We start from the raw sequence: 27820 nt of genomic DNA on the forward strand, positions 1-27820 counted from the left end.
GGTGGGTTTGTGTGTTGGTTGGGTGGGTGGTCGGCTGGAGCGGGCTTATGATCCACAATCATCATTGTTTTTCAGTATAGAGATTCTTTTCCTCATCCATTCTCCTATGATGTTTGTGTTTGAGGTTTTCACACACAGAGGAAAGAGTAGTCACGGCACCTGACAGATTGTGACCCCGGTGGTAACTGTCCCCATCATGGGGTTAACCTCCCTCATTAGTGTGCCTGGTCTCCATGGGGGCAGTGACCTATGACCCCCTGTGATTTCTGTGAGCGAGCCTTATGGAGAGATGAACTGCTCCTGTTGCTCCTGTTAAGCATCGTTTGTATTTATGTTCATGTGTGCCCGCGTGTGCCTTGCTCCCTCTGTATGTCTCTCTCAGTGTCTTCGTGTCTCTCTGTGTGTGTGTGTGTATCTGTGTGTCTGTATGTCTCTGTGTGTGTGTGTGTGTGTGTGTGTGTGTGTGTCTGTCTGTGGGTCTAAGTAAAGTGGAGGGGAAACCCCTCTCAGATTGCCTAATTGAGTAGCTCAGACAGGCTCTGAGGCTGCTCGCTCTTGCAGATTACCATGCCTAATGTGTGAGTGTGTGTGAGTGAAATTTTAAGTACATTACATTGCACAAAGCAACACTCACAACACGGTATGGACATCCCCTCTTAATTGGCTAACAACTCTGTCTGTAACTCTTTCCACGGTTGTATTGTATTGGTTTTGGAGAGTATGTTTGTGTATAAGCATCCGAGGAGTAAAGGCTTTAAGTCCAGATATTTATTGTATACCATGCGTGTTAAACCAAGGGTAGCGGAACACTCCAGGTATTGGAATGGTGTATCCGGAATGTTGCATCTCCTGCCAGTCAAGTGATATTTTAGTAGTGGTCCCACTGAAACTAGGCCTCTGGGAAGATAACTTAAGATAATACATGTTATAGAGACAGAAACTAGCAGCCATATTATTGGCCAGTACACCCATATTTCTCCATTGTCTGCATCCTCTGCCCAAAGCACACCAATGAATTAATAGGCAGCCTTTTATGATACCTGGAAAGCTACATTAGCTGTTTGTTAGCGCTGGGGTAACCCATCTGTAGGAGTTTATTATAGTTCAAGCAGTTCTGATTCCGTTGAATCATGAGTTCTGGTTTTAAAGTGTGAGATGTTGCAGTATGTCAGGGAGACAGTCTTTCATACATGGAGTATGTGTTGCTTTTGTACGGTTCTATGAGTCTTGAGGAGGATATCATTATGATGAATATGAGGGGGAAATACAGTTGACAATGTTGCTGCCAGAGAACTCTGAGAAATTTATGCCATGGCCTTTATTCATGTTAAATGTGTCATGAACATGTTTGTAAGTCTGTTCAATGAAGACATACACAATAAAAGGTAAAAAATACATTTCTCAATACTGGACAATGAATCAATAAAGTTGATCTGTCATTTTCTGTGACCCTGTTGTGTGTCCCAGGATGTAGAAGGGTTTGTGAAATGTTTTACTCGAATGATGGATGTCACATAGGGGAAAGGTGAGATTAATGTAATACACATGATAATACAATAACGCAACATCGAGTTCAACAATTAATTGTACTTTGTCTTTTCTGAAATTATTTAATCAATGAATAGACTAGCGAGACAATAGTGTATGACACTGGACTAGAGACGACTTTATGTACTGCGATTGTAGGATTTAGGCAATATGTTACTGTAAAGTTGCGTAGAATTTACGCAGCAAGGTTGTTTAAAAGCGAAAGCTGTGACCCGGATGTAGTATTATACAGAAGACTTTCTGAAATAAATAAGCATACCAGTTGGAAAGCTATGCAAGTGAAAAATCAATGCATTTGATAAAACTGTTGATTGTGAAACTGCACACTGTATCTCTGTTAACCCTTCAATAAAATAGGACACTTACATTAATCTACTTGCCGTCAAATTATTTAAACGGTAAGGAACAAGCTATTCTTTCTGGTTAACAAGCTGGGTAGCATCGCTAGCTAACGTCAGGCTATTTAGATAGCTAGCAAACTTTGCAAGCTTATTTTTCATTTCAGTTTGAGAGGTGGTGCATGCGCTTCCCTGCTCATACTGTCTGTAATCGTGAAAACACAATTTTGCTTTATCATACATAACACAAATATGAGCGTAAGTTGTCTTCAGCCCTGAGCGGTTGTAAATTGATGAATGAATGAGTTGGTTAGCAAGCTGTAGTTTGTTTATTGCACTGAAGTATTCTAACTTATTCTAGCATTATGTGACACGCAAAGAAACTGCTACTTTCACATTTCTAAACGGCTATTTATGTGATAGCTTAAACACGTCAAGAAGATGAGTGCCGAGGCCGCAGACCGGGAGGCGGTCACTGGCAGCAGACCCTCCACACCACCGCTGACCTCCTGGTTCGAGTTCATTTTGGACTTGGAGTTGTTGGAGAAATATTTGCAAAAACCCAATCCAGGTCTGTAACTGCTTAAAATAACTACAGTTTGTGCATGATCGTGATTCTGGTATGTGTACTCAGAGAATTGATATCTCTGTGCCTCGTTTGTCTGCTTCAATTTTCTTTTCTTTTCTTTGCTTGTGATCTCTCCTCAGACCCGTCACCAGTGCAGCTTGTTATTCAGTTCTTAGAGCAGGCCTCCAAGCCATCGGTGAATGAACAGAACCAGGTTCAACCACCAATAGATAACCGCAGGAACCGGACCCTCAAGCTTCTGGCCCTGAAAGTGTCTGCTCACCTGAAATGGGACCTGGACGTGCTGGAGAAGGGGTGAGATTCATCACTCATACAAACCCCCTACATCGGCTAACTGTCAACAGAGACGGGGCTTAAGCATGAAAACATATTATTCATATCATATATTGCTGTGTACATTAGAGTTGATGGCTACATGGTTACTTATATGGCTGTGTACATCAGAGTTGATAGCTTATATGGCTGTGTACATTAGAGTTGATAGCTTATATGGCTGTGTACATTAGAGTTAATACTCTGGCTTTACATCCTGTTACACACGTTCAGAAATACGTAGCACTGAGGGCTTCCTCATGCTAGTTTACACTGAAAACTCTCTCAGTGGACCTACTTCACTTGACTGTGGACTGTGAGGCTATGGACCACTGTAGGAATGTTAATCCATGCATTTAATCCTTTATCGATGTCTTCTGCTGTGTGCTTGTGGGGCCGCAGGCTGACCATCCCTGTGCTGAACATGCTACTGAATGAACTCCTGTGCGTCAGCAAAGTTCCTCCTGGTGTCAAGCATGTGGATTTGGTTCTGACCACACTGCCTCCCACTACCGCCATGGCTGTCATCATATACAACCGCTGGTAAAGACAGGGCGAAGGCCTGATGTTTCATTCAGAGTGCATTATGGGTGTTAAACTGTTTACTTTCACACTCATTTAGTAGACACTGTACTCACAGCGACTGACGGCAAAGGGAAGGAATGCTTTCTGTCAGTATATGTTTTCCTCTTCCTTCCTCTACCTCTCTTTATCCTTCCTCTAATGCAATCTCCTCTAACTAGCACTTAACTCACACTTACAGTAGTTACATTCCTGCGCTTTTTTGTATTATGTAAAGTAGTATGTACTTATTGTTGTTACACTAGGTCTCTACTGCTCGTCGCTTGATTGTTCTCTCCTTTGTACGTCGCTTTGGATAAAAGCGTCTGCTAAATGACTAAATGTAATGTAAATGTTTCCCCTGGGAATCATGGATGTTCTTGTGCTTTTGAAGGGCCATTCGAACGATTGTGCTGAGCAGCTTTCCTGAGAAACAGACGAAGCCAGGGCCTCATCAGATGAACATGTGGGTTTGCTGACTCTGATCTCTGCCTTCTGTTTTAAGAATGCATTCTGCATTTTACAGCTAACTGATGGGGTGGATTTTAATTTTCAGGATGAATATTGTGCAGCAGGAAAAGGAATTGACAGAAAACATTTTGAATGTGGTGAGTCAGTTGAGATGTTCTCTGTTTTTCAGAGGGAGAAGACAAACAATATTTTACTTTTTTTAACTTTATTATTTCACATGTTGATTGAAATGTTCGAGTGGTGATATTTCCTGTTCTATTGAGGGGCATAACTTTGAAACCCATGATCTGTGTTTGGTGGAGTATAGTATTAGTATAGTGTGAGTAGATGGAGTATAGTGTGAGTAGATGGAGTATAGTATTAGTATAGTGTGAGTAGATGGAGTATATGGAGTATAGTATTAGTATAGTGTGAGGTAGATGGAGTATAGTATTAGTATAGTGTGAGTAGATGGAGTATAGTATTAGTATAGTGTGGGGTAGGTCTAGTATAGTATTAGTATAGTGTGAGTATATGGAGTATAGTATTAGTATAGTGTGGTGTAGATGGTGGACACAAGAATGAGAGATCCACAACCGCTTCTCTGTGTTCAGCTGAAGGAGCAGGCCTCTGACTCCATCATGGTTCTGGAGGGGCTTCTGGCCATGAAGAAGGACTTCTACGTCCACACGCTCCGCACGCTGGACCTGCTGGCAGCTGACCCGTCCACAGCCAACGGGGAGACGGAGTCCTCCACCGCAGGCCTGCGCATCAGCGACGACGAGCTGCACTGTCAGGTGAGGCGCTTACCTGGTGGTACCTGTCACCCTGGACTAGGCCAAATGCATAGAGGTCTGGTGAAGAGGAAGAGCTGTATGCCTGTTACTGAGCCTTGAATGTGGAAATGTGTGCTGATAGACACCAAAGGAAAAAAAATGTTTTTCTCAGTGACTGTTTGTATGTTTAAAAGACCTCCATTTCCCATAATCCTTTTTTGTATGTATTTCATATTTCATATTTTAAGGAAGTATCCATTTGCACTTTTGTGATGTGAACATTATGGGCTGATAGAGATATGTATTTTTGACTGAGGTCTGGTCTGGTGTGTTTGCAGGTTCATTATGATTTGGGGGCCATCTTCTTCCAGCAAGGCGGCTCTGACCCGTCGGCCTATGAGAAGTCCAGAGAGCACTTCAGAAGAGCCAAGGAGCTCTACACAAAGGTACCGGAGCACGTGTTCCTGCGTGTTTGTGCATGTTTGTGCGAACATACTATTTTTGTTCTCTTACAAACCCAAGTGAAGCTCTTCTGTTTAACGGGGAATGATGGAATACCTGACTACAGAAGTGCCTGTGTGACCTTAATGTCATGCGAGTAGCCGGTCGACTGATGTTGAGCGGTGTGTGTTCGGTGCCTGTGAGTAGCCAGTCGACTGACGTTGAGCGGTGTGTGTTCGGTGCCTGTGTGACCCTCTGACCTCTGACCTCTGCCAGCTGGACTCCGGGGCACTGCACTGCCACCTGGATGAGAAGAGACTGGCGGGCTACTGGAGCGCCTGCAGAGCCGTGACTGGAGCCTCCGACCCCTCAGACACACAGCTCACTCCCTACGGCCAGATCAACAGCTTCATCCGCTCACACAACCACCAGGTGTGTGTGTGTGTGTGTGTGTGTGTGTGTGTGTGTGTGTGTGTGTGTGTGTGTGTGTGTGTGTGTGTGTGTGTGTGTGTGTGTGTGTGTGTGTGTGTGTGTGTGTGTGTGTGTGTGTGTTTGGAGAGCGTGTGTCTGTGTGTTTGGAGTGTATGTGTGTGTTTGGAGTATATGTGGATTGTTTTATGGCAACCCTATATAGCTGAGTGAAATGTAGAGAGTATATTAAATCTACAGACATTAAAGTAGTATTATTCTGAAGATTTGTATATTGTTTTGACGGATGTCTCCTGTGCTCAGGCCCTGGTGGAGGCCTTCATGAAGGACAACGTGCAGCTCAGTCTGCCCAACAGCTTCAGACACTCGGTGCTGCTGGAGTTCCAGCACAAGGTCCAGCTGGGGTGAGAGACCTGCTCTAAGTCTGCTTTAAAGTCTGCTCTACGTCTGTTTTAAGTCTGCTCTTAGACTGCTTTAAGTCTGCTCTAAGTCTGCTCTAAGTCTGCTCTAAGTCTGCTCTTAGACTGCTCTTAGTCTGCTCTAAGTCTGCTCTAAGTCTGCTCTTAGACTGCTTTAAGTCTGCTCTAAGTCTGCTTTAAAGTCTGCCCTAAGTCTGCTCTACGTCTGCTCTACGTCTGCTCTTAGACTGCTCTAACCCATGGCTCTAAAGTCTGCTCTACGTCTGTTTTAAGTCTGCTCTAAGTCTGCTCTAAGTCTGCTCTAAGTCTGCTCTAAGTCTGCTCTAAGTCTGCTCTACGTCTGCTCTAAGTCCATGGCTCTAAAGTCTGTTTACAGTGGATATAATATATGTATTCTATACAATAGGCAGCGGTTAGCTGTTCTGGCAGTGAAGTTAAAGGCCATAACTAGTGTTTTTCTGATGTGTGTGTGTGTGTGTGTGTGTGTGTGTGATGTGTATGTGTAGGGACCGGACGCTGGACGAGGTGTGTCATAAGCTGTGTGTGTGTAACGCGGTGCGGGACGCTCTGGAGGGCCAGGTGCTGAGTGTGAGCTACCAGCAGCTCCTGCTCAAACCCAGCAAACGCACCATCAGCTTCCTGCTAGAGGTCAGACACAGCTCTGGGTCACACTTTGACATACACACCTACACATTATTCTGCGCTGTTGAGACGGCTTTCCACTTTTCCAAGAAATGAAATCAATTCATGTATGTATGCTTTTATGAAGGATAGGGTAAATTGATCAATGATCTAATGAATTGATGGCTGGATGCATTGATTGTTTGTCTGAAAGATTGATACATTTTTCTGTGACTGGTCGTGATTGCTTTTGCTGCACACTTTATGGTTGCAGGTTTGCAGCAAATCACTGGAGAAGGACCGTGTGTCTGACGCTGCCAAGAGAAATATGGGCATTTTCCTCAAGTGAGTAGTACTGTTTAAAATAGAGCATGTAGAGTGAAGATGTTTTTATGTATTTATTAACTTGAGTATTCATTTGGTTAGTTGTCCTGTCAGCTAGAGTGGTATGTCTTTTAGTGGAATGTCTCTCAGTTATGCCAACAGTCTCAGATCTGAGTTTTCGTTTGTTTTGTTTTCTGAATAAGACTGAGTGCTATGTATTGTCCAGCATGGCTTTCGTTCCTCTGACACGTGTCTGTTTTGTGATTGGCGTTCCTCTGACACGTGTCTGTTTTGTGATTGGTCCCCCATCGCCTTCGTTCCTCTGAGACGTGTCTGTTTTGTGATTGGTCCTCTGAGACGTGTCTGTTTTGTGATTGGTCCCCCAGGAGCCTGTGCGAGGGCCTGGAGGAGGTGCCTCTGGCCTACATGGTCTCCTCCCACCGGAGCTTCATGGAGCTGCTGCTCGACGAGGAGAAGAAGGCCCTCCTGGAGCACCTGCGGAAGCGCTCGGCCACCGTCAACCTCAGCGCCAAACCCCTGCCCTCCTTCTACGACAACCCAGGTACGACCAGCACTCCTGCCTCAGGTAGATCCCTCCAGGTACGACTAGCTCTCCTGCCTCAGGTGGGTTCCTCCAGGTACGACCAGCTCTCCTGCCTGAGGTGGGTCCCTCTGGGTACGGCCAGCTCTTCTGGCCCTACAGGTAATGGCATGAAGGGGAGACAGTGGGGTGGGGGGTTCACCTGTGGGGGGAGGGGGTGAGAACAGAGGACAAAGGGTGATGGCAGGGAGGAGGATATCTGGGGGGAAGGGGTTCAGATGCTAATGGTTCAGGTCTCAGTGTGACCGACAGAGGTATGTTACAGAATCAGATGATACAAAATAACAGTAGAATAGCCATATTCGGTTCTATCAGTCCCCCATATGAGCATTTCTATGGTCACACAAGAACCACCATGCAACAATCAATCAGACCAGGAAAACATCAATATGCGGTTCCATCACTAGATAGCACTGTCATTTATAGAAATGATGTAGTTGTGTCAATAGTTGCTGTATACATATTGCAACACACATACAGTCTAACCCACTAACATGGATGGCCTCTACGCTCTCTGTTCCTCTGACCTCTACGTTCTCTGACCTCTACGCTCTCTGACCTCTACGCTGTCTGACCTCTACGCTCTCTGACCTCTGCACTCTCCGCTCTCTGACCTCTCCGCTCTCTGACCTCTACGCTGTCTGACCTCTGACCTCTGCACTCTCTGACCTCTGCGCTCTCTGTTCCCCTACGCTCCCTGTTCCTCTGACCTCTACGCTCTCTGACCTCTGCACTCTACGCCCTCTGACCTCTACGCCCTCTGACCTCTACGCTGTCTGACCCCTCCGCTCTCTGACCTCTACGCTCTCTGACCTCTACGCTCTCTGTTCCTCTACGCTCTCTGACCTCTACGCTCTCTGTTCCCCTACGCTCTCTGACCTCTACGCTGTCTGACCTCTGACCTCTCCGCTCTCTGTTCCAGCATCTGCGAATGTAAGCATCGGGCAGCTGGAGCAGCAGCTGGTTCTGTCTCTGGACCCGCGGCGGATCCGCCAGATCCTCCTGGAGCTGCACGGCCTGGCAGAACGCCCCTTCTGGAGGGTCAACAGCAAGGTCAGGGGTCAGACATTATCAGTATCTATACAGAGATGCGGTGACCCTTGATATCTACGGAGACGGCCGTGTCCCTTGATATCTACGGAGACGGCCGTGTCCCTTGATATCTACGGAGACGTCCGTGTCCCTTGATATCTACGGAGACGGCCGTGTCCCTTGATATCTACGGAGACGGCCGTGTCCCTTGATATCTACGGAGACAGCCGTGTGGGTCAACAGCTAGGTGAAGGGGCATCTAGTGCCACAGGGCCAGAACTGTATAGATCACAATATAGAATAGAATAGAACTGTATAGATCACAATGTAGAATAGAATAGAATAGAACTGTATAGATCACAATGTACAGCACTGTGCAAAAGTTTTAGGCATTTATCTTGACAGTAATTTGTTTCTTCTGCATTGGTGTGTCTCAGTGTTTAGATTGTCAAGCATTCTGTAGCATGCAGCCTGTATGTTGTTGATTGATCGGCTTTGAAACATCAAAATCATGTCATTTTGATAGCTTCCGCAGTGCTGTAACCACAGCACTGTTTCAGACGCGCCCATACGTCTGTGTGGCCACAGCCATGGGAGGTTTGGCCCAGATGTGGGTGGACTGCATTTGCCATTTCAAAACCACACAGCTGAGAAACACAGAGTTTAGGCTTCTGAATCGCACACACCTTCTCATGTCACTTCTTTGCTCTGCTGTCTAGTTGGTGTATCATTGGTGTACTGTGCCTAGAATTAGGACTAATATACCTAATATATTATGATATACATTAAGACTAATATAATGATATACCTCCCGCACACTGTGACCCCACCATATTAAGGTTGTGTTCTCATGTAACCCCTAGATTATGCTTAGCTGCTATTTTGCTGTGGTGTTAAGTGAAGGTTCCGGTGCTTTGCTGTGGTGTTAAGAGAAGGTTCCGGTGCTTTGCTGTGGTGTTCAGAGAAGGTTTAACGCCTGTTTGTGTTTCCCCTCTCTGCAGTGGGAAGTCCCTGTAGATTACATCAATGTGATCCTGGCCACCAAAGACAACCTGACCCGTGACCTGGTGTACATCCTCATGGCTAAAGGACTCCACTGCATCACCCTGAAGGTCGGTATAACTGCTCATGCTTATATGCTGCATCACCCTAAAGGTCGGTGTCACTGCTCATGCTTACCTGCACAATGGCGATACTAGCAGTCAGTAGTGCCTTCGTTAGTCTGCCTTAGTTTCCCAGCAGGGGACACTGAACTTCCTCTCTCTCCTTAGTGTAGTCCCTAGCCTTCTCCTGTTCCAAACCTCTCTCTCTCTGTCCTTAGTGTAGTCCCTAGCCTTCTCCTGTTCCAAACCTCTCTCTCTCTCTCTCTCTCTCTCTCTCTCTCTCTCTTTCTCCTTAGTGTAGTCCCTAGCCTTCTCTTGTTCCAAACCTCTCTGACCTTAGTGTAGTCCATAGCCTTCTCCTGTTCCAAACCTATAGGCTTTGAGAGACGTGTGCTAAAATGAACATGCTACTCCACTGATTTATATACCAACGGATACTGTATGCTCACAGTTTCACTCGCATTGGGTAACTGATGTAGAGTTGTCTATCTACCCATCATCACTTGTATGTTTGAATGAGCCCAGTATAGCTGTACCTTGCTTCTGGCTTTGTCAGGATATCTGACACAGAATGCAGCTGGTTGATGCAAAATATATACATATATTTTTAATGACGAATAGAAGAATATCCACGTACCAACCATGTTACCCACTCTGCTGATGGCTCTGGTGGCTGTGGTTCTCCTCAGGACTTTGGCCATGCGCGGCAGCTGTTCTCGGCGTGCCTGGAGCTGGTGACGGAGTTCTCGCCGAAACTGCGTCAGGTGATGCTGAACGAGATGCTGCTGCTGGAGGTGCGCGCTCACGAGGCCGCCGCCGCCCAGGGCTCCACGGACAAGCCCACGCCCGACCTGGTCAGCCGCGTCAGGGGCTACCTGGAGATGAGGATACACGGTGAGAGACACACACACGCACACCTGGGCTGTACCTGCAACAGGCCTGCAGATCAGCGCATACCTGTGACATACGTATAACCAGGTTTGAAAAGGTTACTTTTCAGATGTAATAGGTTACAGATTACTAGTTACCCTGTTGAAAATAGAATAAGTAATAAGTAACTATTCTAATGTAACTTATTACATTCCATTGCTTTCAATTACTTTTTGATTGGCAGACAAGATGGGGTGCAAATTCCAAAAAGAGAACAAATCAAAAACAACGCTCAGAATTTGAGCGCATACTGCCAAATTAATGTAGCCTGCCTAGATGGAATGTTATTTATTAACATAAATAATATATTCGGATATAACCCCTTTGCAATCACCATCATTTTGATTAATAACTCTATTACAAAATCTGAATTACATATTTTTCTCAGTAACTGTAACGGATTACAATTGCTTCTATTTTGTAATTTAATTACCTGACTCTGTTACATGTGACCTAGTTACTCCCCAACCCTGCCTATAACATATCTGCAGTGTAGACAAGGTTTGATCGTGCTCACATACACACACACTCAGTTTAGTTTAAAGCGTGCACACATACACAAACACACTCAGTTTAGTTTAAAGCGTGCACACATACACACACACACTCAGTTTAGTTTAAAGCGTGCGCAAACACACTCAGTTTAGTTTAAAGCGTGCACACATACACACACACACAGTTTAGTTTAAAGCGCGCACACATACACACAAACACACTCAGTTTAGTTTAAAGCGTGCACACATACATACACACACACACACAGTTTAGTTTAAAGCGCGCACACATACACACAAACACACTCAGTTTAGTTTAAAGCGTGCACACATACACACACACACACACTCACTCAGTTTAGTTTAAAGCGCGCACACATACACACAAACACACTCAGTTTAGTTTAAAGCGTGCACACATACACACACACACACACTCACTCAGTTTAGTTTAAAGCGCGCACACATACACACAAACACACTCAGTTTAGTTTAAAGCGCGCACACACACACACACACACACACACACTCAGTTTAGATTAAAGCGCGCACACATACACACACACACACACACACTCAGTTTAGTTTAAAGCGTGCACACATACACACACACACACACACACACACACTCAGTTTAGTTTAAAGCGCGCACACATACACACACACACACACACACTCAGTTTAGTTTAAAGCGTGCACACATACACACACACACACTCAGTTTAGTTTAAAGCGTGTGCACACACACTCATACTCAGTTTAGTTTAAAGCGTGTGCACACACACACACACACACACACACTCAGTTTAGTTTAAAGCTGGCTGTGGTGCTGAATCTTAAGGCGAAGAGAGTAAGGATGATAATGAGGCTACTGTTGAATTAATTCAATTTTATTGAGACAATTGAAACTGTCTCGAGGCATTTTACAGGGGTCGGAAGGGAAGAGAAGTGAAGGGAGAGAAGCAGAAGAGAGAATCAGACGCAAGCAGATTCATTCATACATGCGTCAAGCTAAAACATATAGGCAGACATGCAGCATATTTACATGATCCACACAAGACTACATGATGCATACAAGATGGTACCTGATGACTACAATTTGGTAGTGGATTTGAATGTAATTGAGGGGGCCAGTATTCAAAGTATTGGTTATAGAGCAGCTTAGTGGGTATACAGTGTGTCCATAGTGCCAGCATGCAAATCTATTAGTAATACAACATGGGCAATGTACTCATCAGGTCCCTAGAACAAGAGGAGGATTGTGAACATATTAGCAGGGAAATGGGACGTTGGGCTGACATGTATGAAGCATCGCACGCAATGAGGAGTAGAATTTAGAACGCAGTTGTTAGGTGTGAATGGCCCGTAGGAAGAAGAGGACACCACTCCTCATAGTGGAGAGTCTGGACTGACAGGGGACACACTCATTGAATCAGGCTCATTCAACACACACACACACGCTCACACACACACACACGCTCACACGCACACACGCACACATGCTCACACACGCTCACACACACACACACACACACACACACACGCACACACACGCACACACACACACACACACACACACACACACACACACACACACACACACTCAGCAGTGGAGAGTCTGAACTGAGAGGGGAAGAGAGAAGACGTAATAAGATAATGTAATTGGGTATTAGAATAGACTGTGTTATATAGGTTTATAGGAACAATGGTCGCGGCCATCAGCGTTGCTGGCTATAGGGACAGAGGAGAGACCGGTTAGTGCAAGAGTTAAAAACGGCGCTTTACGGTAGACATCAGAGAGATGGCACAGAAAGGCAGAAAGAGAAGTTGAATGGTGTGACACATGAGAGGAAGGGGACGTTTTATGGTGTGACACATGAGAGGAAGGGGACGTTTTATGGTGTGACACATGAGAGGAAGGGGACGTTTTATGGTGTGACACATGAGAGGAAGGGGACGTTTTATGGTGTGACACATGAGAGGAAGGGGACGTTTTATGGTGTGACACATGAGAGGAAGGGGAAGTTTTATGGTGTGACACATGAGAGGTCCTTGGCTGTTTGGGCCTACGGCAGCATCGATCACTAAGGGTCCAGCCTCATCACTAGCAAAGTGTGGATCTGACCATACCTGCTGCGACTGGCTGGCAGAAATGACCAGGTGTAATAGTCAGTGTGATGGTTCACTTGTGTTATTTCTGTAAATGGAATTACCCCCACTATCAAACAACGACCTGAATGTGTGTGTTTTGGGTCACATGGGGCACCCATAGGTATTATGCTGTGAACATAAGTGTAACATATGCACATGCTTTGAATTACGCCGTTTTAAAAAATAAAATGATTCATTATTTCCGGCTTGAGCATCGTCACTGACGTCTCAATGCAGCAGATTAGATTGGCATCCGGTCGACGACGACATATGAAAGTGGTCCAAATCTGATTAGAATAAAACCGGATTCGTTGGCCCAGACTGGATAAGCATCGGCTCTGTCTCACACCCAGACAAGAGCTGGAATTGGGCCACGGTCTTAGCTGTGATATGATGAGTCATAAGAGTGTGGTCTTACGAGGGGAATGAGATTACTAGGATTGGTTTTGGTACAACAGCAATAATGCCTTAATAGTTTGTCATGTTTCATTAGTAGTAGATCTTTATGTTGACAACTTGTGAAATTTAACAGTTGTATTTAAATGAAACACACACACACACACACACACACACACACACACACACACACACACAGAGAATTACTGCAGTTACTTTATATGATGGTTCATTTAAGAAAAGTTGGACTAAAGTCATCTTGGCTTCATCACTACAGCTTGTTGACTTGACAGACTGTAGACCTTCACAGATAGACTGGCACAGACGGAATTGTTTGATGGGATTTGTAGTTTTTTGTCTTTGTTAACTGAGGCTCGAATGCATCTGTTTTGCCTCGGTCTCCCAGACCTCCCTTTGCGCCAGATAGTGGGGGAGGAGTGTGCGGCCTTCATGCTGAACTGGAGGGAGAACGAGTACCTGACACTGCAGGTGCCCTCCGCACTGGTGCAGAACAACCCCTACATCAAGGTACGCTTCACACACACACACACACACACACACAGCTTTGGATGATGATGGATAAATCCTGTATTCATTTTCCTATTTTAATAGTTGAGCAACATATGGCCCTAATTAACGAGATGGATGTCCAGGGAAGGGCATATGGTCATCTACTAATCTGGGTCTTAATTAGGCAGTTTTGTCTTTTTTTTTTTTTTTTTTTTTTTTAATCTCTCTCACTCTGTCTTTTATGTGTTAATGTCGCTCTCTTTTTCTCTTCTTTCTTTGATTAGCCCCACCCACCCCTGCCCCAAATCTCCCGGCCCCAACCAGCTGTATTGGCACGACTACATAGAATTGAAATAGATTACAAACTGCCAACGCTGACTGGAACATGATAATCACATGTACAACATGTGTAACACCCAAAGCTTGCTAGAACATGTTAATCACATGTATTACACCCAAAGCATGCTGGAACATGTTAATCACATGTATGATCTTTGCACCTGTAAAGATCTGCAGATTTACCTGTCTGCCTGTCTGTCTGTCGATCGGTCTGTCTTTCTTTCATTGATCTGTCTTTGTCTTTCGTTGATCTGTTTCTGTCCCTCTACTCATCTTGCCCTGTGACCCTCACTGTGTGTAGCTGGGCTAGCTGCTGGCGTCCACCTGTTAGGAGCTGCTGGTTTACCTGTCTGTCTGTGTGCAGCTGGGCCAGCTGTAAGGAGCTGCTGGTTTACCTGTCTGTCTGTCTCTGTGTGCAGCTGGGTTAGCTGCTGGTTTACCTGTCTGTCTGTGTGTGTAGCTGGGCCAGCTGTAAGGAGCTGCTGGTTTACCTGTCTCTCTCTGTGTGCAGCTGGGCCAGCTGCTGGTTTACCTGTCTGTCTCTGGTTTAGCTGTCTGTCTCTGGTTTAGCTGTCTGTCTCTGGTTTACCTGTCTGTCTGTGTGTGTGTAGCTGGGGCAGCTGCTGGCGTCCATCTGTAAGGAGCTGCCGGGGCCGAAGGAGAGCCGCCGCCTGGCCAAGGAGCTGTGGGAGCTGGTGGTGCTGGTCTGCAGCGTCTCCACCCAGCACAAGCGCGCCAACGACGGACGCCTCAGCCTCATCAAACACAGGGAGTCCTCGCTCGGCATCATGCCCAGGTGAGGGGGGGGGGGGGGGGGTCGCAGTGGGTCTGTCACATGGGTAAGGTTTCAATGGGCATCACGTCCAGGTGAGGAGGACTGGGGCATCGCAGTGGGCATATCCCCAGGGAACGGTCACCCTCATGGCCAGGTGAGGTAGAGGAGGTCGCAGTGGGCATCATGTTCAGGTGAGGACGGGGTGGGGGGGTGAGGTAGAGGAGGTCGCAGTGGGCATATCCCCTGGGAACGGTCACCCTCATAGCCAGGTGAGGTAGAGGAGGTCGCAGTGGGCATATCCCCAGGGTACGGTCACCCTCATGGCCAGGTGAGGTGTAGGAGTTCACCCAGGCTATATCCCCTGGGTAAGGTTTCAGTGGACATCGTGCCCAGGTGAAGAAGGGGTTGTTGCTGTGGGTAAGAACACACTGGGCACCAAACAAGGTATGCCAACGAGGAAGTTACTGTGGGCATGCTGCCCAGGTAAGGCTTCACAGTGACCATATCACTCAGGTAGGCAAAGATTGTGCCCAGGTATGCCGCAGCGGAATCAGTCTAGACATCTTGACCAGGTGCGCACACAAGACTCACTGCAGGCATCTCGATCAGCGCAGCAATCTAGACATCCGACCCAGTTTCGTATTGGCATACTGCCCAGACAGGCACTGAGAGTCTGCACCTATCAGCAAGTGTGTTTTAAACACCTTTTGAAATGTGTGAAAAGTGTTTTAAACTAGATTATGATGTGTTTTTGTAATTATTGCCATCTAACACTGTTAATATGCTTTTTAGAGTTTTAAACTAGATAATGACGTGCTTTCGTAATTCTTCCCATCTCTTTTTTTAAGACTTTTAACACTAAATATTTGTTAAGTGTTTTAAACCAGATTGTGATTTATTGTGCTTTTGTGCTTTGTTCAGGAACAAATTCATCACCTTCATCAAGAAGCTGCGGGTGAGTGACCATTATTATTTTAAACTCTTTTTTTTCTGACAAATTATAAAGACTCACGAAAATAAAAGCAATAATGTTGTATATGCTTACTTATGACCAAAATAGAGTTTTCTGCCCGTACGAAAACCCGAAAAAGGATTAATGGACAGCCCGAGAAGTTGAATTGAGTTTTAATTTGGTTTTCGTCATGTTAATCCCTTTAATTGTATTATATGATATGACAAGCCTAATTCAGCAGATGACTTGATTTGATCCCCCTTAGGAGCCCCTAGTTCTGACCACTCTCATCTCGCTGTTTGTGCGACTGCACAGCCTAGTACGGGTAAGTGTGTGTGTGTGTGTGTGTGTGTGTGTGTGTGTGTGTGTGTGTGTGTGTGTGTGTGTGTGTGTGTGTGTCTCTCTCTCTGTGTGTGTCTCTGCGTGTGTGTGTCTCTCTCTCTCTCTGTGTGTCTGTGTGTGTGTGTGTGTGTCTGTGTGCGCCTGTGTGTGTGTGCGCCTGTGTGTGTGTGCGCCTGTGTGTCCATATATGTGTTTCAGTGAAATATGAGAAATAGAATGCAACGAGCAGGACTGTAATGGTTAACAGTGCCAAGAACCCTTAAAATAGTGTTAATAGTAAAGTTTTGAAAATTAGACTCTAAACTTCCCGGGACGGACGGACGGACGAAATGAGCGCTGCTAAATCCAGCTCTGTTTTAGACCATGGCCAGCGGGAGGACGGCGTGATCCACGTTTTAGAAGTATTTCAAAAATGCTCACATCAGTGTGATCATCAATCAATATGATCACATCGGTGCGATCACATCAATAACAAGCACACGCTTGTCTCTGCAAACAAAGCAATGTTATGGCTTCTCATTTTATCCATGTTTCAAGTTGGGGGAATATCAGTTGAAATGAGCAGGAATGGCAATGGGTCTACAGCATGTCACAGAGACTCTGTTGGAGAGAGATGGGACATTACTATGAGACCATGCTTAAGCCTGTTTATTTCCACTCAAAAAAGCTTTGTTGACCACAGATGCTTTATTTGTTATTTTTGGATGGGGGTCTTGATTTTTAGGCTTATCAGTAAACAGTTAATCATGAACTAGTGACAGTTGGTAAGCGGTAGAAATAATTTGCCAAATTTTGCATCCCTGCTGTGACCCTGAGTGGAATAGTTTTTGGACAGTTCAGTTGACTGATTTTGCTTTCTTTCTCCTCTCTCTCTCTCTCTCTCTCTCTCTCTCTCTCTCTCTCTCTCTCTCTCTCTCTCTCTTTCTCCTCTCTCTCTCTCCCTCTCTCTCTTTTTCTCTCTCTCTCCCTCCCTCCCTCTCTCTTTCTCCTCTCTCTCTCTCTCTCTCTCTCTCTCTCTCTCTCTCTCTCTCTCCCTCCCTTCCATCTCTGTCTGTCTCACTCCCCTTGCCCCCCCCTCCCCATGTCTCTCTACCCCTCTCTCTCTCTCTCTCTCTCCCCCTCTCTCTCTTTCCCTCCCTCTCTCTCTCTCTCTCTCTCCCACCCTCCCTCTCTCTTTCTCTCTCTCTCTCTCTCTCTCTCTCTCTGTCTCTACCCCTCTCTCCCTCCCTCCCTCCCTCTCTCTCTCTCGCTCTCTCTTTCCCTCCCTCTCTCTCTTTCTCCTCTCTCCCTCTCTCTCTCTCTCTCTCTCTCTCTCCCCCTCTGTGCCCCCCCAGGATGATATAGTTAATGAAGTGACAGCTGAGCATCTGGCCATCTGGCCCTCCACTCTGGCTAAGTGAGTCACATGACCCATCCTTCTGTACCCACACCAGCACTGTTAGCAAACACTGACCACACAAGTTAACTTTACACACACACACACACACACACGCAGACACACACACACACACACACTTTTTGTTTGCATAAGTATGTCTGTAATAGAAGTGTAAAGGTCTGTGGTGTGTGTGTGTGTGTGTGTGTGTAAGCTCTCACTGACACTAGTATAGCCCTTAGTCCATATTGTGGAGTAGGATGATGTCTCATTAAAATATAGTGAAGATGAACATGATGAATGATTTAGCCTCACAATCACATTGACATCTGACACTAGTAATAGTGTAGCGATTAGTATGGTAACATTTCAGATGAAGACAGTGATTGTGATGAAGATGAAGATGGTAATGTTGTGATGAAGGTCATGCTAACAGCTGTGTGTGTGTGTGTGTGTGTGTGTGTGTGTGTGTGTGTGTGTGTGTGTGTGTGTGTGTGTGTGTGTGTGTGTGTGTGTGTGTGTGTGTGTGTGTGTGTGTGTGTGTGTGTGTGTGTGTGTGTGTGTGTGTGTGTGTGTGTGTGTGTGTGTGTGTGTGTGTGTGTGTGTGGTCTTCAGCATGCAGGCGGTGGATGTGGAGGCCGTGGCCGTGACCGTCAAAGAGCTTGTGACCTACGCCCTGACCCTCAACCCCAACAACCAGTCCTGGCTCATCACGCAAGCAGATATCTACTTCGGCAAGTTCCTGCTGCACCCCAAAGACCCCCCCCACACACACACACACACACACACACACACACACACACTGGGTGGCCAGACTAAATTGATCAGCCCTTTCCGACTGATGTGCCAACAACAGCTCAGGTTTCTAGCCAGCAGTCTGATATTTGGAGCTTCTCAGAGAGTGAGGGTTTTCTTCTGTTCTGTGTAGTTACAGGACAGCATTCTGCCGCCATGCACTACTACCTGCAGGCGGGGGCGGTGTCCTCAGACTTCTTCACGAAGGCTGTTCCCCCTGAAGTCTACACCGACCAGGTACATAACCAAAACACACAAACAGGAAAAAGAGTTGTTGTTGACTAAAAATTAAAAAATAATACACCACCGTTGGTTTTACTGGTTGGTTTTTACCCCAAAAAATCAAAACATCTAAAAAGCGTTTATTGTAGTGTGTCCTAAAACGGAATAATAATACCTCGTGATTCTGATTTTTTTTTTTTTTGGGTGTTCCTGTTTTCTCACAGGTCCTGAAGAGAATGATCAAGTGTTGCTCCTTGCTCAACTGCCACACTCAGGCAAGCCCATATATGACATTTATTCCTTTTTTCTTTTTCCAGTCATGAATTTGTTAAAGGAAATGCACATTTTAAAGAATACAATACAGTTTCTTATTGAGCTCCTTACTTTTTCTTTCTGTTGTGACGCAGTTTTAGTGGTCTGATGTGGTTTCTCTCCTGTCTGAAGCAGTTTCAGTGGTCTGATGTGGTTTCTCTCCTGTCTGCAGGTGGCTGTGCTGTGCCAGTTCCTCCGGGAGGTGGACTACATGACTGCATTTAAAGCGCTGCAGGAGCAGAGCGGGTGATGACCTTTGACCTTTTCTAATGCAACATCGCTGTATTTTTGGGGGGGGGGGGGTTAGGGGTGTCAATCTCAGACAATCTGAGACAGGAACTCTCCCGGCCATTCGGGTATTTTGGCTCATTTTGAGATTGTTTGTTTGTTTGTTTGTTTGTTTGTTTGTTTGTTTTTCTTAATGGTTCATGGTAGTGTTTTTATTTCCATACATTCTCTGTATGATTGTATAAAACCTTCAGTGCAATTGCTGACTATCAGGCAGCACTATAAATAACCAAAATGAAGAAGATGAAGAATGATTTTGGCAATCAGAGAAAACAAAACAACAGGGCTTAAACTTCTTTAACGTGGCGATAGATGGGACTGTTGAGTAAAAAAAAAGTCCAGGTATGCTAGTACATTTGAAGCAAGTGTTTTTATTCTAGTCATCATCTTCAGAATATACTTCTTTGCCTTCTCAGTGCCTTATGTCAACATGTTCTCTGAAGTCCTCTTTTTTTCCCCCTCGTTAGTCATGACGGAATGGACTCGTACTACGACTACATCTGGGACGTGACCATCCTGGAGTATCTCACACGTATCCTTCTGTTCAGAGGCATAGTTTTGCAGGGAAATCCAATTTCAGCCAGCTAAGTAGGCCACACTGGACCAAAGGTTGAGTGTAATGAAGACAAATGAATCTAATGACTTCAGCTGAGGCTTTGATCACCGTGAAACAAAATGCAAACTTCCTGCCCTGAGTCTTTGCAAGTGTTGATGTCAAGTTCTCAAGTAACTACAAAGAGACTTGCTTCTGTGACCTTTCCGGCATCGGAGGACATTTAGCTGTCCTATAAAAATGAGAAATTGCTTGGAGAAAGTGTCCTGGAATAATGTAGCGGCCATTTTGAATGGCCGGAACCATTTTATTTCCTGCTTTCACCCCTGGTATAAATCTATGGTATGGTTATAACTGTGAAGAGAGAGAGAGTGGATAGGAGGTGAGGCATGGGGATGAAATAAGTGGAGATGCGAGAGAAGGAGAGGAGAGGAGAGGTGTATGAAAAGGAGAGGAGAGAAAGGAGAAGAGAGATGTGAGAGAAAGAGAGGAGAGGAGTATCTCAATTCAGCAGGTAGGAAATGTGTCAAATTTAACCGCTCACAATAACCCTTGCTGACTGTCAAGGAACAAATACAAATCAGCTCTATGCAAAAAATATACCTTACATAGAAAGCTTGTGTAGTTTAATTGAACATGCAACATGCACTGGTTGAACATGCAATAGAAAAAAATAAAAACTGTTTAGACATTTGGTGATCCAAGAAAATGCTCTTCTCCTTAACCAAACGTGCAGACATCCATCAGAAGAGAGGCGAGGCGGATAAAAGACAAGTGGCTGTAAGTACAAGTACACCTTTTTTATTATATTGATCATTTTAAAAAGGATTCTGGGTAGTGTAGTCTCCCCAAATGCAACATGTATCTCACGGCCCCCGTGAGACTGAACTCTACCAGTACCCTGTTTTGACAGTCGTGTTTACCGCCACACTACCTCAAATTGTAAACAAAAACAAACAACTTATCATTGACGACTGAAACGTCGGTCTTCTGGGATCCTAATATGAACTACCATGTAGTTAACACCTTTAAAAATGTGTACTGTATCATTTTATTTAGCATATTCTAGGGTACAACATGAACGCGTCATCTTCAGTGTTTGAAATGGGACTTTTCAGTCCATCTTAACGCAAAGGATTACAGTCACAAAGTCTTGTGTACACAGAGCAATGAGAACTATGCGTTTGTTTTCCCAACAGATCAAAGCGATCGGCCAGTCGGAACTGAATGCCAGTAACCCAGAGGACGTGCTCCAGCTCGCCGCTCAGAAGAGAAAGAAGAAGTTTCTTCAGGCCATGGCCAAGCTGTACTTCTAGCTCAAAACACACCACAGTTTTGTACATCAGCACCGTTTTTTTTACTTCTCATTCAGCATGAGAAAATAAACATTTTTTTTTATAAATACAGCAATTAAGTCCACAATTTTATGAACATTTGTACATATTTACACATTAGAAACTGTAGCTTTCCCCGAGTTGATTTGTTATTAAGGTGTAAGGAGAACATTCAAAAAAAGGGAATTTAAAACAAAAGGTTAAATTAATTGCTATTTGCAGTACTTCAACACAATTCATAACTATTTCGAACATTCACATTGTTTAATACAATATGTACAAACATGTAGCCAACATATGTCTTGTGAAATACAACACAAAACAGAGCACTCACAAGACCGCCAGCTGGTGAAGAAACCACCTTTTAAAATCTACCGTGGGATACAAGTCACAATAAATAATGGGCTTATCCTGAATTAATTCAGTCTCACATAATGTGCATCATTTTTCCCTCCCATTGAAGAAAAACAAAAATGAAATTACATATGCCACGCATCATAAAATACAAATACAATCAATTTCCCCACTGAATTAAAACACCTTTTACAAAACTGGTACGCTTTTAAGGTCTTTCCCAAACATAAGTGGTTCCAGAGAGTTATGGGAAAGAACTCTTATTTTGGTCCCAGAAGAACGGTTTTCCCAGAAGGCTCGGTGTGCCTGGTCTCAAGATGAGGAAGCGGTTTTCTCCGAGCTGCTGGGTGGGGTGAGGGGAATGAACGAGCTCTCGAACGGTCTCCGCTGCGCCTCGTGCTGAAACAAACATCACAGGGAACACGCTCAGTCACTGTCCACATTAAACACACGTTATGTCTTCCAACAACGCACATACACACACACACACACACGCGCTCACAAAACCTTCAAACTCCTGCAAGTTGGTTTTTCTTCTTTTGCTTTCACTATTCTTAATTTATGGCTGTAATACCAATATCACGTATCCTACGGAATTTGGAGACAGAGGGACGTCGTACTGGATAACCCAACAGTACTTATACAGTTGACGTTCGGAAATGGCCTACAAACTGGAATACTCCCTCAACCGGGCCAAATCATCGTCACCATCATTATCACCACCACTATAGGCCTCACAAGCATGTTTAGGCAGTTGGCGTGTGTGTGTGTGTGTGTGTGTGTGTGTGTGTGTGTGTGGTGATACATCATCCTCCCTGTAGGCCTCACCAGCATCTTTAGGTAGTTGCCGTGAGTCTGGATGTTGTGCCAATCCTCCTCGGGAACCTTCTCAAACTGCTTGAGCGGAACGTTCGTGTATCCGACCACCGTCTCCACGAACGGGGCCATCCAGTCAACACAAGGCAGCAGCTTCTCCCAGGTGAGGCCTGAACGAGAACACACACACACACACACACACACACACACACACACACACACACACACACACACACACACACACACACACACACACACACACACACACACACACACACACACACACACACACACACACACACTTTTACTAAACCAAGCATTAAGCATAAAACTGCATTTTTGTGAGGCTCTTGCTTCTCCCTTCCTCGTTTACCACGTCTTTACTCATTATAAGTTATTCCTTGAGATTTTTTGATCAACCAAACATAATGACCCCACCTCCACCCCAAACTTTTGATAAATATTTTTTTTAAACTTTCCCATGACTTCCATGACCGTGGGAACTCAAAACACTTCAGACACACTTGCTGACTTGGATTCTGAGAAGTCACGCTGTAAACACGCAAACGCACGTGCGCACACGCACACACCACACCACAGGAACCTCTTCACCACATCGGCTATGAACTGCTGCCCTATAACTACAAGCTTCTCACTACTAGATGATGGACTCTTCAGCTGCACTCAATTGAACATCATCTTACCAAACATGCAAGGTGGAGAAGCTGTAAGACATGAAGCGCTCAAGTAACCTGACAATTGTTTCCTGCTGGTCTACCCACATTTTTTCCCCACATTAATAATTTGCATAAACCTTCAGCAACAAGTGCTATTTCCATAGTAGAGGGCCTGTTCAGCTATTTTCAACCCATTATAACTCTTTATAATAATGCGAATTTTGTCAATATTAACACCAGCATTGATGCGTTTCAGCACAGTAGTCGTTTCATTTAGGTGACAGCTCCAAAAAAAAAAAAAAGAAAACACTTTTAAGGGTGCAGTTCCACTTTAAGGCCCATACCTGAGACCCTCTGGACGACCTCTACGGGGGTAAAGTGACATAGAACAGCGGCAGCAAGCAGTCCGTACTGGAAGTCCAGAGCGGCGACGTCCAGGATGCACAGGTCTAAGAGCTGAGGACCAGAAACGGAAATAAGATCAGTTCATGTTTGCTTACACGCAACTACACAGGCATTTAGTCAGTTTGGAAGCTTCGTAGCATGCAGAAACTACGAACAAATAATGTATTCTTATTTGATTGAGTTTTAATTCTAAAGAAAATCATTGTGTCCTTCAAACTTTACTTGTTAATCCTGTTTTGGTGTTTCCATGGAAAAGTTTGATTGAGTTTTAATTCTAAACAAAACCATTGTGTCCTTCAAACTTTACTTGTTAATCCTGTTTTGGTGTTTCCATGGAAAACAAGGAAATGTCTAAGTGGCCCCGAACTTTACAACGGTAGTGCACATAACTTTTGCGGACAAAAAAGGTGCTCGGGATAAGATGCGTCTGGTTTTGGTTTTCCAATAGGTTCTACTTCTTACTGTATATACCCCTTTCAAATCGAGGGTGTTATATATTCTCTAGCCCGTTCCTGCTAGGCTGCATCTCCACACAGATTAAGGCCTTCAGAGCCATTCGGTCAGTGTGTTACCCAAGTACCTGTGTGATCTGTACGTAGGTTTCACTGGAGAACTGCGGAACAAGGAGGTTGGTTTGGTCGTATAGAAATGCCATCTGGAGGTAGAGCTTCATCCAGGAGATCACCGTCTCAGGGCACAGGTCCCAGTTTAAGGCCTGGTGTTGGGAGGAATCACCACGGAAAGTAAAAAAATGTATGCACACACACACACACACGCCTAAAATCATCTACATTACTGTACAACAAAAAGGCGTGTATGGGGGCGGGGGCTACTATCTGGGTTTATGAGAATCATCTTCCTAACTCTAGGGGTAAACACACACACACACACACACACACACACACTTAAAACCCATCAGATTACTGGTCACCAAGGACTGTATAAGAGATGCCAAGAGGTATCTAGCTTGCAGTAGCAGCAGCGCTGGTGGTGTTTTATGAAAGAGAACATAATTACCTTGAGCATAATGAGCTCCATCGTGAGGATTTCCTCCTCAAAACAAGCCCCATCTGTGACGTAGGCCAACTCCAGGAGCTTTGGTGGATTTATTTCCTGAAAATACAAGGAAGTGAAATTTAAAATAATGACGTACGTGTGTGTGTGTGTGTGTGTGTGTGTGTGTGCGTGCGTGCGTGCGCGCATGTGTGTGTGTGTGTGTGTGCATGTATGTTACTGCCATTATAGGCAATATCACTGCTCTACACTATGAACTGTAGATACCAGAGCGATGATTACATATGACAAAAATGTGGATTCATCTCTGTAGGCTTACCTCTATTTTACAGGCGATGAAGAGGGCGGTTATGCCTGTGAGCTGGAGGCGGTTCTTGTCGACGCCTTCTTGGGTCAGCATGTACCGGTCAAAGAAGTCCTGCGCTAGGTAGAAGGTCTGGCGATGGAGCAAATATGCTTCGCAAACCTGGACAACAACAAAAGTGTAATTTAATGTAATGAATTTATTACACACACATTACTAGAGACAGCACTGAATGACAATCCAACAGGGCTACCTAGCGGTTCTCCCATCCTAACATAGTTTCCTAAAAGTAATACGTTCCCTGAAGTTCTTCAACTTCATGCAAAATGTGAGACCCCTGTCCCCCGAATGTTATATTGAGCTCCAGGAAACATTAGCATAACTGGAGGACAACTGCGCTCTGAGAAGCACATGGAGACAATGTCACTTGTTCTATAAATGAATGAAACTGAAAAAAAAAAAAAAGGAATTTAATCGAGGAAAAACAATACACCCGACCAATCATGCCTTAGGTCAGATTGGTCCGACATCTTGAAGATTTTTTCCGATTGGAGTCCCAAAGGCAACAAAGGACTGTGGCGTGTGGAATGTCGTTGACCGCCGCCCACATACCTCCATGAGCCAGTCCAGCAGGAGGGACCTCATCTTTGGCAGTATACTAGGGTGTCGCTCGGTCAGGCTCTTGTTGTGCTGGTACTTCAGGTCTTTACTCAACATCTTCACCCACACATCCTCTGAACAACCCCAGCTGAAAAAAAGAGGGAAAGGCTCTCAGTACATTGGGCAATACTTTTACACACACACACACACACACACACATTCAGTATCAATAACAGATCCACGTAGTAAGCAACGTACAAAACGTCTCAAAAAGATTTTGCAGCACATCTTGAACCCCACTTGAAATGGCACATAACACAGGCAACACAGCCACACAGCGATACACACAATGATGCCCCCAGAGTGCAAACAGTGATCAAATGGCTATAATAGACCCACCTGAGAGCAGGAAGAGGTGAGGGCAGTGTACGATCACTTAAGGTTTCAATCCCAATCATTGGGGTGTCAGTGCAGGTGTCCTCTTCTACCCATTGATTCTGAAACGGGTGTCGACACATAAATATATTACAATGGAAGCAGTTCATATCTGCCATGCCATTTTATAACGGTATACTTTATTGACCATGGCATTTGTAGCAGGCAACTAGGCTACAGCACAATAATGATGTCATGCAAACATAATGGAAAGTCATTTCAAGCCATTTATAACAAAAACACACTTGGATTATGACATTGGGTACTGCCAGAATAATCAAAATGGCTGCCCCTGAGTACTGGGTTAAATAATCAATTACCGACATGTGCCACTTGGACTTTGACAAATAAACTTTCCATTTACCTCCGTATCACCACTTTGTCTCTTGGAACTTGTTTTTTTCTTTTTGTAACATTGCTGTACAAAGAAGCACATTTTGGTTAATGCCATTGTACAAAATAGCCGGCATACGAAAATAACATTCCTATTTGATAAACGCTTGAATGAACACAAACCTCTCTCTTCGTTTTGTTCAGTTTCCTTGACTGTGGCGTTAGAATTTCAGATTTGGATTGGAGGCGACCGCTGCGATATAGAACATAAATAAAACAACATTGGACTAACGTTATAACCACAGGAGGCATGCCATCTGCACAACATCAGGCCTCCAACTTTAGAAAGCTAACGTGTACTCAAACATGCCAGCTAGGAAGCTTACCTTCGTCTTGCCATTTCTGCTTCCAAATAACGTTGCAGATTTTTGAGATGTCTGAAAAAAGGTCGGTAGAAAAATGCCGTCAATGCACAATCTAGCTTGACGTAAGGCGCAGTGCTTTTCTTTTCCAACCTCACTTTCAACAATGGGGACAGTTAGCTAGTTTCCTGTTCCTCGAGTGTACTGTATAAATGACGAATGTAAATTACACATACTCTACTATTGCACAGTGCAAAATAACGTTCAATATCCAAACAATTGACATTACAGATTTACTATGCCCACTTTGAGGCATGTATCAATCAGCAAATTTAGAATTTTTGGGATATAATCTACACACACGCGCCAATTTCCCAAGAGCGGGCACTTGAAGTCGAACTGTACGAGATGACTAGCTCAGTTCCCATTCGACGACATAGCAATGTAAAATAGTGAGGCATAAAGTATTGTCTTTTCCCCACTGCCTAAATATAATTAAATATCAATCCAAAGTGATTCATAACACAACCTTAGATTTTTGCTGGTAAATTGTCAAGAACACAGTTCACTATTTAGTTGGAGAAACGTATTACATATGAGCAAAGTTCTCCCTCCAAAAGGTTAACGTTAGCGTAATGTTTGCTCAAGTAAAGCACCAAGTCCATGCAATAAATGTTCAACTTCGCCAGAAACACATGAAAAAAAAACAGTTACGGATATGTATCTTCTAACAAACGATAGGTGTATCATACCAAGTTCCATCTAAAACTCCATCAATCCCTATGCTAGCTAGCCTGATTGCTACCAGTGTTGACTGTAAAAGTTCCGATTACTTTGACGTCAGATATATGTGTATACTACAAATACATGTTGACTGATGAGCAGTCAAGTAATAACTAGTGAATAATACAAAGTCGTATACATTAAAGATAAATACTGTTTATTTACTAATCCATCACAGAACACAGACCTGTGTCTTACCCAGTTGATGTGTAGAATGAATGTGACTAAGCTCGCGCCGGCGCCAAGAACTTATATCGTGACATTGTTGCCAATGCGCATGTGTGCATGCGGAGATCATTTCTTATAATTCTAGCATTCTGCCGCAGCGTCCTTGCAATCGTAAATTATACGAATGTAATATTTACACCCAAGGACAAAATGGCCTGGTTTGTGCTTTAAAAAAGAGCCCGATACGGGCAAAAAAA

The 27820-nt window shown here is 44.5% G+C and overlaps 2 protein-coding genes across 4 annotated transcripts; one reads left to right on the forward strand and one right to left on the reverse strand.

Moving 5' to 3' along the window:
* Positions 1-21384, forward strand: ints8 (integrator complex subunit 8). Of its 2 annotated transcripts, none has more exons than XM_031586331.2 (28): positions 1-1946; positions 2310-2457; positions 2595-2769; positions 3190-3330; positions 3743-3814; positions 3905-3956; positions 4413-4595; positions 4913-5020; positions 5292-5447; positions 5748-5848; positions 6370-6511; positions 6759-6829; positions 7195-7370; positions 8332-8462; positions 9443-9553; positions 10234-10438; positions 13922-14043; positions 14976-15160; positions 16061-16094; positions 16357-16416; positions 17768-17829; positions 18424-18542; positions 18737-18840; positions 19050-19100; positions 19310-19383; positions 19893-19957; positions 20715-20758; positions 21178-21384. In XM_031586331.2, exons 2-28 carry the CDS (start codon positions 2328-2330, stop codon positions 21292-21294), a joined length of 2991 nt encoding a protein of 996 aa, XP_031442191.1. In that variant the 5' UTR covers positions 1-1946; positions 2310-2327; the 3' UTR covers positions 21295-21384. The 2 variants fall into 2 exon arrangements, with proteins under 2 accessions (XP_031442191.1, XP_031442190.1); XM_031586330.2 differs by lacking the exon at positions 1-1946 and adding an exon at positions 1998-2144.
* Positions 20758-27619, reverse strand: LOC105912508 (G1/S-specific cyclin-E2). 2 transcript variants are annotated; one of them, XM_012841487.3, is made up of 12 exons: positions 27594-27619; positions 26637-26687; positions 26434-26503; positions 26282-26335; positions 25882-25979; positions 25495-25630; positions 24898-25044; positions 24582-24677; positions 24145-24279; positions 23504-23615; positions 22495-22652; positions 20758-22065 (listed from the first exon to the last, which is right to left on the reverse strand). In XM_012841487.3, exons 2-12 carry the CDS (start codon positions 26648-26650, stop codon positions 21979-21981), a joined length of 1107 nt encoding a protein of 368 aa, XP_012696941.1. In that variant the 5' UTR covers positions 26651-26687; positions 27594-27619; the 3' UTR covers positions 20758-21978. The 2 variants fall into 2 exon arrangements, with proteins under 2 accessions (XP_012696941.1, XP_031442197.1); XM_031586337.1 differs by having other exon boundaries at positions 27583-27603.
* Between the last annotated feature and the right edge of the window lie 201 nt (positions 27620-27820).

The sequence above is a fragment of the Clupea harengus genome, chromosome 19, assembly GCF_900700415.2.
Source record: "Clupea harengus chromosome 19, Ch_v2.0.2, whole genome shotgun sequence".
In the NCBI taxonomy this organism is placed as follows: Eukaryota; Metazoa; Chordata; class Actinopteri; order Clupeiformes; family Clupeidae; genus Clupea; species Clupea harengus.